General features: G+C 49.8%; 1 protein-coding gene across 2 annotated transcripts in view; it reads left to right on the top strand.

Annotated features, from left to right (window-relative positions):
- SSC4D (scavenger receptor cysteine rich family member with 4 domains) overlaps positions 1–8,050 on the top strand; it is a 29,061-nt gene extending 21,011 nt beyond the window's left edge. The window contains exons 7-11 of one of the 2 annotated variants that reach the window (XM_021005877.2): positions 300–380; positions 3,193–3,258; positions 3,423–3,734; positions 5,178–5,267; positions 6,340–6,673. In XM_021005877.2, coding sequence (XP_020861536.1) covers positions 300–380; positions 3,193–3,258; positions 3,423–3,734; positions 5,178–5,267; positions 6,340–6,392 — 602 coding nt within the window. In that variant the 3' untranslated portion in view covers positions 6,393–6,673. The other variant, XM_021005875.2, reaches the window with a different exon arrangement.
- Positions 8,051–12,774: the final 4,724 nt, after the last annotated feature.

Consider the following 12,774-nt stretch of genomic DNA (forward strand, 5'->3'; position numbering starts at 1 on the left):
CAAAGTCACACAGGTACAAAATATCAAAGTCAGGATTTGAACCCAGGTCCTCTGACTGTCCAGCTGGGGCTACTTCCAGTGAATTATTCTGCTCTCAAGCTCCTTCCCCTTTCAGTGCCCTAAGAAACTCCTTAAGATTGTAAATTGCAGGAAAGGTATGGATCTGTATTGGTGGAGGGAGTTTCACCATTGGGAGGTTCCTACATGGATAAAGTCACTGGCCTGGGCAAGCATGCCTCTTAACTGCTTATTGGTCCTTGAAGGACCTCAGACCTCATTTTCACCTGTTCTTTTCATAGGACACAGTGTCCCCACTATTATGTCCTCACCATCCCTGGTCACCCATGATGGCAAGGTCAGGCTCACCGAACCAGCCACAGGTAAGGGGGAAGAAGACAGCCTCCCAAACCCTCTGTGCTGGACAGCTCCAGGGCAGTTCCTGAGTGAGCAGATCCCCAAGTTGCCAAGTCTCTGGGCAGGGGCATCCATAGCTTAGTGGTCACTTGGATGATATCAGTGTGTGTGTGTGTGTGTGTGTGTGTGTGTGTGAGGGGTGGGTGTCAGAACTAAGGGAAAGCTTGATTACTTGGGGAGGATATGATTAACTTCTCCCCTAACCTAAGGAGTTTATCGTTTAGTTGGTCAGGCAATGGCATATACGTAGAAAGAGAGCTAGTCATACGGCACAGGTTCTGATAAGTCCCCATCCCTGGAGGAATTCAGTTAAGAAGGGGGGAGGAGGAGCAAGATCAAAGATCATTTCGGCTGCCATGGTCAGTGAAGGAGTTCAGGGTAGGTAGGATGCAGACAGGAGAAAGAGGGTGCCACTCTAGGAGGCAGAAACAGCTAGAAACCCAAAACTTGAAGGTAGAATTCTTCATGGGGACAGAAGGGAAACTAAGGAAAGGGGAGAAACTGGGAAGCATCAAGAAGACCATTATAAAATGAAGGGGTCTGATTAGAGGGACTCTGAGGGCCCTCCTAGCTCTGGGTCTATCAAGTAATATTAGAATTTTTAGTTGACTGGAAGGTTTATGGAGGAGAGTGGTGGGACACAAGGCTGGGCAGGTAAACAGGGCTAGGCTACAGGAGACTCCAAATACCCCCAGAGTGTGATAAGGACTGCGATTTTTGTGGATACCTGCCCACCCCTGGCAATATGCCACAGTTATCTGAAGAAGAGTTTTTCTTTTTGTTTTGGAGGCAATCAGGGTTAAGTGACGTGTTTAGGGTCACACAGCCAGTAAGTGTCTGAGGCCAGATTTGAACTCAGATCCTTCTGATTCCAGGGCCAGTACTCTATCTACTGAGCCACCTAGTTGCCCCTCAGAAGAACTTTTTAAATGGTCCCTAACCCTGGAGGGAGGGCCAGGAGCACCTATTTCATAGGATTAGTGTGAGGATGGAATGGAATAATCTCCCATTATTGGGATAATGAACCCATCATCCCAATGGGATAACAATAAAGGGCTGTATAAATGTGAGGTAACCTTACTGAATTATAATAATTATAACTGTAATAGGATTGGAGCAAGGATAAGGGACTAAGGTTGGAATTTGCATTTAGTTAAATTGGAATCCACCTTGGGATGGAATTAGATTAGAATCTGGGGCTAAAATTAGGATTTCATGTGGGTTTGGAATAGGATGTGGAGTAGGGTTGGGAGCACCGAGGAGGTGGTCTGAGGGCTGGTTTGGGACAGTATCACAGCGGGGGATTAGATTAGAGTGTGAGGTCGGGGTCAAGATAAGCATTAGAATGAGGCCAGATTCGAGAGTGGGATTAGGGTTGGTTTAAAACAATAATAATTTCAATCACAAAAGCAATGATTTTATCCACCTGTACAGTAGTCTATAGAACACCGAGTATAGAAGAATAATGGATGGTGACTTGTCCCAGGGCCATTTCTATGTGATGGTGATGATGATGATGATGATAACGATGATGGTGAAGATAATGATGATGATGGTGGTGATGATGATGGTGATGATGATGATGATGGTGGTGATGATGACAATGATGATGATGATGACGATGGTGAAGATGATGATGATGGTGGTGATGATGATGATGATGGTGGTGATGATGATGGTGAAGATGATGATGATGGTGGTGATGATGACAATGATGATGATGATGACGATGGTGAAGATGATGATGATGGTGGTGATGATGATGATGATGGTGGTGATGATGATGATGATGGTGGTGATGATGATGATGATGGTGGTGATGATGACAATGATGATGATGATGATGATGACAATGATGATGATGATGATGATGGCTAACATTTATATAGTGCTTACTACATGCCAGGCACTGTGTTAAGTGCTTTACAATGATTATCTCATTGGACCCTCACAACAACCCTGGGAGATAGGTGCTATTATCATCCCCACTTTATAGATGAGGAAACTGAGGCAAGCAAGAGTTAAGTGACTTGCCCAAGGTCACGCAGCTAGTAAGTGTCTGAGGCCAGATTTGAACTCAAGTCTTCCTAACTCCAGGCCCAGCACTCTCTCCACTTCATCACCTATCTGCCTATACCTTTATTTGGGATGCAGAGTTTCAGAGAACTTACCTGGGATTTCTCCCTGGCCTGGTCTCTATGGGGCCAGGTCTGAGAGGTGTCCCCCAGAGCCTTAGCATGAGATCCCAGACTGAAGGAGATGAAGCAGGAGGTAAACAGATCATAGATTCAGAGCTAGGAGGCATTTCAGAGACTAGTCCAATCCTCTGGTTTTACGAACCCCAGGTCACATGGGTGGTAGGTGAAACTGAACCCAGGAACTCAGACTCCAGAGTTGGAACCCTTTCTACTACCATGACTGCCCCTAAATACTAATGATAATTACCAATAGGGCAGCTAGATATGGTAGTGGATAGAGCCCTGGATGTGAAGTCAGGAACACGTGAGTTTGCCTCCTTCCTCACTAGCTGGGTGAAGCTGGGGGAGGTTAAGGGCAAGGGTCAGGTAGGGAGGTGAAGATGGGGTTGGATGAGGGTAGAGGGCTAGGGGCCTAGACTTTACCAGAGATTGTTTTCAGGACTCTCGGTTGGCAGCTCTGTCCTTCAGACCCTTCCCCCCACTTGATCCTCGTCCTATGCCAATGATCATGATTGGCCCCTGGCAGGAATCCAAGGGGCCTCTTGCTTCCAGAACCTTCTCAGGCCTGTTGTCTTCTCAGTAACAGAAGCTGCTGTGGAGCCCACTAGGGAAACCACTATCCTTACCATGGCCCCAGGAAAGAAAAGTAAGTGGACTGTCCAGGGCTGGATGAAAGCCAGGGAGGGGGCGGTTCTGACATGGAGGACTTAACTTAGGAATCTTTTGCCCTTGGCTTGGAAATCCTTAGAAGCCAAGCCTTAGACATACATTTGGGGTGTATAGGAGTCTGTGTCTCCTCCCCTGTCCTAGGTGGCCGTCTCCGCCTGGTCAGCGGGAGTGGACCCTGCCAGGGCCGTGTGGAGGTTCTCCATGAAAGCCGCTGGGGCACTGTGTGTGATGATGACTGGGACTTTGCCGATGCCCAGGTAGTGTGCCGGGAGGCGGGCTGCGGGAGAGCGGTGGGGGCCACTGTCCTGGCCTACTTCGGCTATGGGAAGGGCCCTGTCTTACTGGACAACGTGGACTGCACGGGCATGGAGACCCACCTGGCAGACTGTTTCCACCTGGGCTGGGGCCAGCACAATTGTGGACACCATGAGGATGCTGGTGCCATCTGTAGGGGTGAGTGAGATGGGGTGGTCAGGAGCTAGCCCCACCAAAGGGGGAAGGGAGGGTATGGAGAAGGGAGGCCCCATGCCTTTGGGGGATGGGGGAGGAGAGAGCAGGGAGAGGAGGGAAGACAAAGCCCAGGGCACGTGGGAGTGGAAAGGAGGGAGCACGATGGAGGCCAACTCCAGGAGGAAAGCTTGCTCAGGCACCAAGTCCGGCTATTCCTTGGTAGCTGGCCTGGCTTACTGACCACATGAGCATTTATTCTCTCCTCTTCTGTCCCCCCCTTCAGTGCCTAGAATTCAGCTTCCTCTGCCCCCATCTTATTTTAAAGTTCTCCCCTTGTTTAATGGATACCTAATCATGGTCAGCCTCAGAACCCTGTTCTCTCCCCCTTCCCCCTTTCACTTAACCCATAACCAAAGTATGTGGTATCCACTCAAACCTATGATATAATGGAAGGAGGTTGGAGCCTAGGCCCAGAGCTGAAAGGGACCTCAGAGGCCAGCCAGGCCTACTCCCTCCTTTGACAGATGGGGAAACTGAGGCCCAGAGAGGTCACATAACATAGAATCACAGGGCCAGCAATCTAGAACTGAAAGAGACCTCAGAGGCCAGCCAGGCCTACCCCTTCCCTTGACAGATTCAGTGACATACCCCAATTCATACCAGTTCTAAGCATCAGTGGTGACATTTGAACCCAGCACTGTCTCCGGAGTCGGGAGACCTGTACTTGATTTCTAGCTCCTCTAAGTGCTACTTATATGATTCTAGACAAATCATTTCCCCATCTCTGGACCTTCGTCTCTTTATCCATCCAAAGGGGTGTGGCCTCGATGTCTCTAGATCCTCTGACTCCATCTGCTGTGGGCGTGACCCCTCTGGCCCAGCCCTTCACTTGGGATGAGGGAAAGCCCCTCAAAGCTGGGGCCCTCTTCCAGACTCAGTTCCCACACACCTGGGACTCAGAGACATTCCCCCAGGGATGGAGGCTTACGAGGAGGAAGGAGAGAGGCAGCTCCTACTTTTTCATCAAGAAGAGGGATTTTACGGACACCTTATCAGGAAAAATGGTGGCCTTGGGAAAAGATCCCGCCCTCTGTGGCTACAGTGGGCTGGCCACATCAGAGAGGATTCCTCCCCTAGAATCAGAATTAGAGGCAGCAGGGCATGCAGCACTAGGCCTGGAGTCAGAAAGATCTGAATTCAAATCCAGCCTCAAACACTTATTAGCTATGCGCCTCTAGGCAAGTCATTGACCTCTGTCTGCCTCAACTTCCTCAATGTAAAACGAAGATAATATTCTTAAAGCTCTTAGCACAGGGATGGCACACAGTAGGTACTCAATTAACGCTTATTCTCTTCCCTTCCCTGTTTCCTGAATGCTGCGACTTCCTGTTCTGCTCTGACCGGCCCACATTCCTCCCCCGGCCCCTCGGTTTTTCTCTCTCACAGAGCCAGGGGTAGAAGAGTCAGGACAACAGATCTGGCAGGATGTTCCTGAGACGACAACAAAGGTGATTGCCAGTGTACCTCCCAGGGATGGTAAGTGGCCCTGCTCTGCCTAGACTAGAGGGTGGGGTAATGAAGAGCACATTGGGCTGGGGGTCAGGAGTCTTGGATTCGAATCCTTCTTCAAATCCTGGACAGGCTGTGTTTCCTCATCTATAAAATGGGCTGGTCGGGCTTCTGAGGTCACGTCCAGCTCCCAGCCTACAATTACCATGGAATCCTAGAGAAGGGGCCTAGAAAAGGGTATAGGGATGGAATGCAGATGATAGATGAAGCCTAAGGGGACACAGACGATCCCTCCCCTTGCCCCTAAGAGTCTGGTAAGGGAAATGCATGTGCTTATGCTGACCACAAGCTCGAGCTAAAAGTGGACTGTGGTCGGCAGAGAAGTGTGGGTGGTCTCAAGGATTCACTCACAGAAGCCTGGTGTTCAGAATGAGAGCTAGCGAGTCACCCTGTATCCAGGCCTGGTCAGGCCACACTAGAACCTTACATCTAGTTCTGAATGCCGCATTTTAGGGAGGAGCTTTGTCATTAAGTCATGTCCAACTCTCCGTGACCCTAGTTGGGGTTTTCTCGGCAGAGATACTGGAGTGGTTTGTCATTTCCTTCTCCAGCTCATTTGACAGATGAGGAAACTGAGGCAAACAGGGTGAAATGATTTGCTGAGGGCCACCTGGCTGGGAAGTGTCTGAGGCCAGATCTGAACTCTGGCCTGGCACTATACCACCTAGCTGCCCCTTTCAGAGGGATATTAATTATGTAATATGGGGATCTATTGAAGGAGCCAAAGACATTGAGCCTGGAAAAGAAAGAATTTAGGGGGAACTTCGTGTTTGTCTTCAAAAGTTTGAGAGACTGTCATGTGGAAAAGGGATCAGGCTTCTTCTGTTCACTCCTCAGGGGACAGAACTAGGGACGTTCTAGAGTGAGTCAATCAAAAATATCAACAAGTCTTTCTTAAGCTCCTGCTATGTGCCAGGCACAGTGCTGAGGGCTGGCAGTGATGAAATCTTCAGGCAGGGGCTAAACTCAGCTAACTCTAAGGCTTCTTCCACCTCTAAGATTCTGATTTTTCCTCTCTATTATTTACACTTGTTTATAGATTTTTCAAATACCTGTCATCTCTTTTCCACATATTTCCTCCCTCCTACCTGAGGCTCCCTGAGGACATAAGCCGTGTCTTTCCATCAGACCAGGACCTTTCTAAGGGCAGGAAATGGGTCTCCTTGCATCAGGCCAAGGTCTGGTGGGCAGGGAAGATGTCTCGCTCCATCCTTGGTGTGTCCCTAACTGACAGTGTCCTGGGGCTTTGTTCCTGGGATATAGACTGAGGGGGAGAGGTGGGGAGATATTTATGTTTTGTTCCCATCCACCCTTGAATGCCTCATTTTGTCTCTCCTCCTCCTCCTCCTCCTCTCCCTCCCCCTTCGCCTCCCATCCAGGCCATCTCCGCCTGGCAAATGGCAGTCACCGGTGTGAGGGTCGGGTGGAGCTATATCTCCTGCGTCAGTGGGGCACCATTTGTGATGATGCCTGGGACTTGCGGGCTGTGGGGGTGGTGTGCCGCCAGCTGGGCTGTGGGGAGGCCCTGGCGGCCCCTGGAGAGGCTCAGTATGGCCCAGGCCAGGGCCTCATCCTCCTGGACAACGTCAAATGTCGGGGCAATGAGGCCTCTCTGCTCCGATGCTCTCACATCCGATGGAACGCACACAACTGTGACCATGCTGAGGATGCTGGGGCCCAGTGCCAGCCACGGTGATCCCTCTCATCTCCGCCCTCTGGCTCTCTTCCCAGCAGCCCTCCATAGCCTTGGGTGCAAGAGCAAGGCTCCCCCACCTCTCCATGGGAAAGGGCCCTCACTGACGCCAGGGGTCCCCTCCTGTGGAGTGGGGACAGGGGCTCACACACATCCAGACAATGCCAGACAAAAAAAATAACCCCAGGTTGGAGTTTTCATCCCTTCTCCATCACATACTCATTTCACATCCCTGGGCCTCAGTCTCCCCCATTTGTATCATGGGGGAGGAAACATCCCCACCCTCGCCTCAGTTATTGGAGCTACAGTGAACTCAAAGCCAAGGTGCCTACAAAAATGAGAGGGGCGTCTTGGATCGCAGCAATGCTTCCCCCTTCCTGGGATTACTGGGCCTGGTGACGTGGCCAGATTCCTCTCCTTCCTGGGTCCGAAAGACAAAGATCTTCAGGGATTCTGATCAGCACTGGGGGAAGGGACCAGGGGAGGAACGAGTTCCTCGGAGGTGGGGGTGGGGGCTTCAGTAGGACTTATAGCCTCAACTCGGACACCCTTAGGAGCATCATGGGGAAAGACCCTCCCCCTCCTAAGAGCTCCCACCTCAGGACTATGCTTATCTCTCTCTGAGAAGGGGCTGGCCAGGCATACCCCTATCCCCACCTCTGGCCTGGGTCTTTCCCCTCCTCCCTACCCCAACAAGGGCCCTCACAAATGGTGCTTGGAGCATGGCGGATGTGGATGACAGTGTCTTCATTTGGGGGACAAGGCTGTCAAAGACAGTGATCGTGGCTGTATGGCGCTCTCTGTCCCTGCCTCAAAGGTCCCCTCATCAGGTGCAGGGGTGGAAAATCCTCTTGTCCCCATGAGGAAGGGGAAACTCAGGAGCAAGGGAGTGATTTCTCTATCCCTTGGCACCCTTTCCTCCTACAGGACACAGCACCCACCTCCCCACTGGGCAAGTCAGTAGTCAGGGGCCCTGAGCCTCCACGCCAGGCAGGGAATCTGTAGCCACCAAGTTATAGATGCCAAGTAAATAAAGGACTTTGGTCTCACTCTTTCATGTGAAATCAATACTTTGTCATCAATAGGATATTCCTCGTAGCATCCGATTAAACACCAAGGACAAGATTCCTTTAAGTTAATGGGGGGCTAAACAGTATCAGAAAGGGGTGAAGGAAGGGCGACCAAGGGCAGCAGTGAGCAGAAGGGCTGCCTCAGGAGGGGTGAGGACACACCCATGCACACACCCCCACACACGTACACACACAGACCCACACATATACACATACACACACTCACATACAAACACAGACCCACACATATACACACACACACACACTCACATACAAACACAGACCCACACATACACACATACACCCCCATACACATACATACACTCACATACATACACACATCCACATCCACACCCACACCCCCCCACACATACCCCATACACATATGCACATATACACACATACACACATATACACACATGCCTACACATACCCATACCCCCACACACATACTCACATACAAACACAGACCCACACATATACACACACACACTCACATACAAACACAGACCCGCACATATACACACACACCCCCATACACATATGCACATATACACACATACACACATATACACACATACCTACACATACCCATACCTACATACACACACACACACACTCACATACAAACACAGACCCACACATACACACATACACCCCCATACACATACATACACTCACATACATACACACATCCACATCCACACCCCCACACCCCCACACACACCCCATACACATATGCACATATACACACATACACACATATACACACATACCTACACATACCCATACCTACATACACATACACACTCACATACAAACACAGACCCACACATACACACATACACCCCCATACACATACATACACTCACATACATACACACATCCACATCCACACCCACACCCCCCCACATACCCCATACACATATGCACATATACACACATACACACATATACACACATACCTACACATACCCATACCTACATACACACACACACACACACACACACACACACACACCCCACCCCCATTTGCCCATCTGGCCTTGGTACTTGGAGGCAAAAGGCTGTATTCAGGGGATTTCTGGGGATATGGCCCCTGCCTTTCAATGAGTCAGGGGGCAGAGGACACAGTGCTACACCTTCTGTTGAGGAAGAATCTCGAAGCTTAGGGCAAACTCCACGAACAGGTCTCCTCCACAGAACCTTTCAGTGCCTTCCTTTCCAGAGGTGGGGAATCTTCAGCCTCCCGGCCATATGTGGCCCTCTAGATCCTCAAAGTGTGACCCTTTGACTCTGCTTTAACCTGAGCCCCCATCCCTGCTACCTCCCCCCAGACACTAACCCCTTATCTTGCACTGTTTTCATCTTCTATTTTCTTCTCCTTTGTGTCGCTATTCTTATTCTAATCACCCCAATCCTACCCACCTTCCATGGCTCAGTTTACATACCACCTCTGGCTGCAAGGTTTCCCTGACCACCCTAATGTTTTATACTACCCCCTCTCTATCCCTCCATCCTTGTGACTCTCAAGACTGATGGGAGGAGAGCCCTTTGTAAAGTGTAAAGCACCATAAAGTCAAGAGTGATGGTTACTGTTCTGTGTGTGTTGTTCTGAAGATAAAATGAGGTGGTGACTTTAAGATGCTTTGTCAGCCACAGAAGTATCAGATACTGTTGGTATATTATTATTGTCATCATTGGCTCTGAGCCCCCATCTCCAGACTGAGATGCATTCTTCCCACTGACTTGCGGAAGGCATGGAGAAAATTCTCATTCACATTGTCAGAGCTTTGGGGCCCTCTCCCTTTTATGCCGTATTCCTCTTCCTCTGGCCCTCGGGGAAGCCCTACTCATTCTGATAAAGTTGTAGAGACAGGTTTTCTCTGCTGGAGAACTCCCTCCTTGGGAGGCTATAGGGGCTGCCCACTCCTGCCTTTTCCCTCAACGCACACACACTGTCCTAGGCAAGTGTCCCAGGTCTTCTGGACAGAAGCAAACCTGTGCTCAGCTGGGCAGCTCTGAAGGCCTTCCCAAATCAGTCAACTGCAGATGTGTGACCCTAGGAAATCACTTAACCTCTCTGGGCCCCTGTTTCCTCCTCTGTGAAATTAAGAGGTTGGATTAGTGTTAAAACTATGACCCTGAGCTCAGTACATCCATCCTCCCTCTCCCCTGCAACCTCTGCTCTCAGAAACACTGCCTGCCCAGCCAGCTGGGTCAGCCCAGGCCAGCCCAGGCTAGCCCAGCCCACTTCCTACCCAGTTCTGGCTAGACTAGCTTTGCTCAGCACTAAGGAGAGGGAGAGGAAAGGAGGGAAGGATGAAAGGAAGGGGGGAAGATAAGAATTCTATGGAACTGATTTTATATCTCCCTTCTCCTTGTTCCTCTAGTGACTTGCAATCTGGATAGAGATTCCACTTGCCCATGGAAATAATTAGGCTGGGAGAACCTGCCTTTGCTTCTACTCCTAGCCCTTTCACCTCAAGAAAGGAAGCAAGCCCCTCCTAGTCTGTGCTCAGGCACAAACCCTTCTCTTCTCTACTGTTTCTCCTCCAAAGAGAAGGAAGCATGGTGTGTATTAGACTTGGAATCAGGAAAGCCTGGATTTACACTCTGCCCCTGTGTGGCAGCTTGGGCCAAATCAGCTGTGTGACCTTGGGCAAGTCATTTAATGGCTCCATGCCTCATTTTCCTCATCTGTAAAATGAGGGTGTTGGATTTCATGACCTCAGAGTACCTTCCAGCCCTAAATCTATGAAACTAAGATTCTGGTCCAGGGATATTGTGTCTGCCTCAAGAGATTGCTCAGACAAACCATCTCAGAGGTCAGCCAGGATTCTGTCCTCGTTTTTCCTCGGCAGGGGCCTTACCAAGCAATCCCCAGGCCTTTGGGAAGCCAGAGATCCTGAAATCCACCATCCTAGCCCCACAAAACTTCCTCCATGTATAAGGGAAAGAGGGGCAACCCAGGAGCGCCAGTGGTTAGGGGGTGTGGCCTCTGGGCATCTGGCTGAGGACCCTGACAGACCAGACCCTCTGTTCCCTCTCTCTACTCTGTCCTGCTCCTTCTAGGCCTGGAGGGCGACAGGGAGGCAGGAGCCCACCCAACCCAGCTCTAGGCCAGATGGGGAAATGGAGGAGATGGAGGCTTTCTTTGCCTGAGAACCTGGCCCCTGGCATTAATTACTCTTTATTCCATATGCCGCCCTATGTGGTAGAACTTTGAAGCCTTCCAAGTCGCAATGCATCAAAGGAGGGAGGGGGAGGGGGCCAACAGGATGAGGCTAGAGGGAGGGATGAGCGCCAGGTCCTTGCTCAGCCTTTCTGGCTTAAAAGACAGGAAGAACCTAGTGATGAGAAGTCAGAGATGACCTCTGCCTTTCTCCCTGTGCCCACACTCTGCTGTCAGGGGATTTGGGTTCAAATCCTGGCTTGGACTCTTGCTATGTAACCATAGGCAAGTCACTTAAACTCAGTTTCTTCATTTGCAAAATAAATAAAAATCCTGTCTTGTATTTTTCTGAACATGGGATGTCATCAGCACAAGAGCTCTCTCACTGCGGATGAATGCCTCTCATACAAGTTACAGTCTTAGAGACTTACCTGTAAGACTTACTGAGAAGTTGAGTGATATGTCCATGGTTTCACAGCCAGTATCAAACAGAGGTCTTCCTGACTCCCAGCTAGTACTCTACCTAAAATTGCCTCCCAATAATAAATTTTTTTTGTGTGTAATGCTTTATGTACATTATTTTATTTGATCTTTATAACAATCCTATGAGGTAAAGGGATTGTCTCATTGTTTATATGAGGACATGCAAGTAGAGAGACTTATCCAAGGTCACTTAACAAGAAAGAATGCAAACAGTGACCTGTGTACAGTGCTTTATAGACAGGATTTTACAATGACTCTGTGAGGCAGATACGGCTTCTTTAATTTATAGATAGGGAAACTGAGGTTTAGGGAGGACCTACATGAGGTAAGGTCAAGATATACAACACTCTCAACCTCAGACATTCTGCTGACCACTCTACCCTCAGGTATTCCCTTGACCCCTCCCTCCCTTTCCTGCATCCATTCACTAGAAGTTAATCCATAAACCAAGCAATCAATTTGTATCTACCAGAAGTGCCTACTGTGTGTCTGTTCCAATACAGCCCCACCCCATCTGTACTCATACTCACACTCACACTGAAACACCAGAAAGGATTCTGCCTTGATGCTTAGGCCTTGCCAGAGACAAAACTAGGGTGGGGTGGTCAAGGCTTTGTTTCATGGTGCCACTATCTTGTGGGGGTTGGGGGGGGTGATGCTTCCTTCCCAAAGTGGTCCACTGTGTTTGTTCGATGCAGCACGTACTGCCACCTCTAGGGTCCTATCTCTGTGGTGCTCCACTCCTAGAGCCTACCTCTCCTACAGCCTCACCTCTCTCTTCAGCCTCCTCACCCACCCACCTGGCCTCTTCCTACAGATTAAGGAGTAGCAGGCCATGACTTTATTTGTTGTTTGTCCTTCATTCTGGAAGAGGACCTTGACTCAGGGAGGTGATGCTGTAACATGCAAGTGAATTGGATTTAAGTGAGGCAGAGCTGTGCAAAGACACCAGCCTCACTTTCTCCTCTGGAGCCATCTTGGTCCAGTGGCTAGATATTGATCAGGAGGACTGGAGATGGCCCAGGATGCAGTGGGGGATCTTGGCCTTTTTAA

This window comes from Phascolarctos cinereus, unplaced genomic scaffold (genome assembly GCF_003287225.1).
Source record: "Phascolarctos cinereus isolate Bilbo 61053 unplaced genomic scaffold, phaCin_HiC Scaffold_5;HRSCAF=322, whole genome shotgun sequence".
Taxonomy (NCBI): Eukaryota; Metazoa; Chordata; class Mammalia; order Diprotodontia; family Phascolarctidae; genus Phascolarctos; species Phascolarctos cinereus.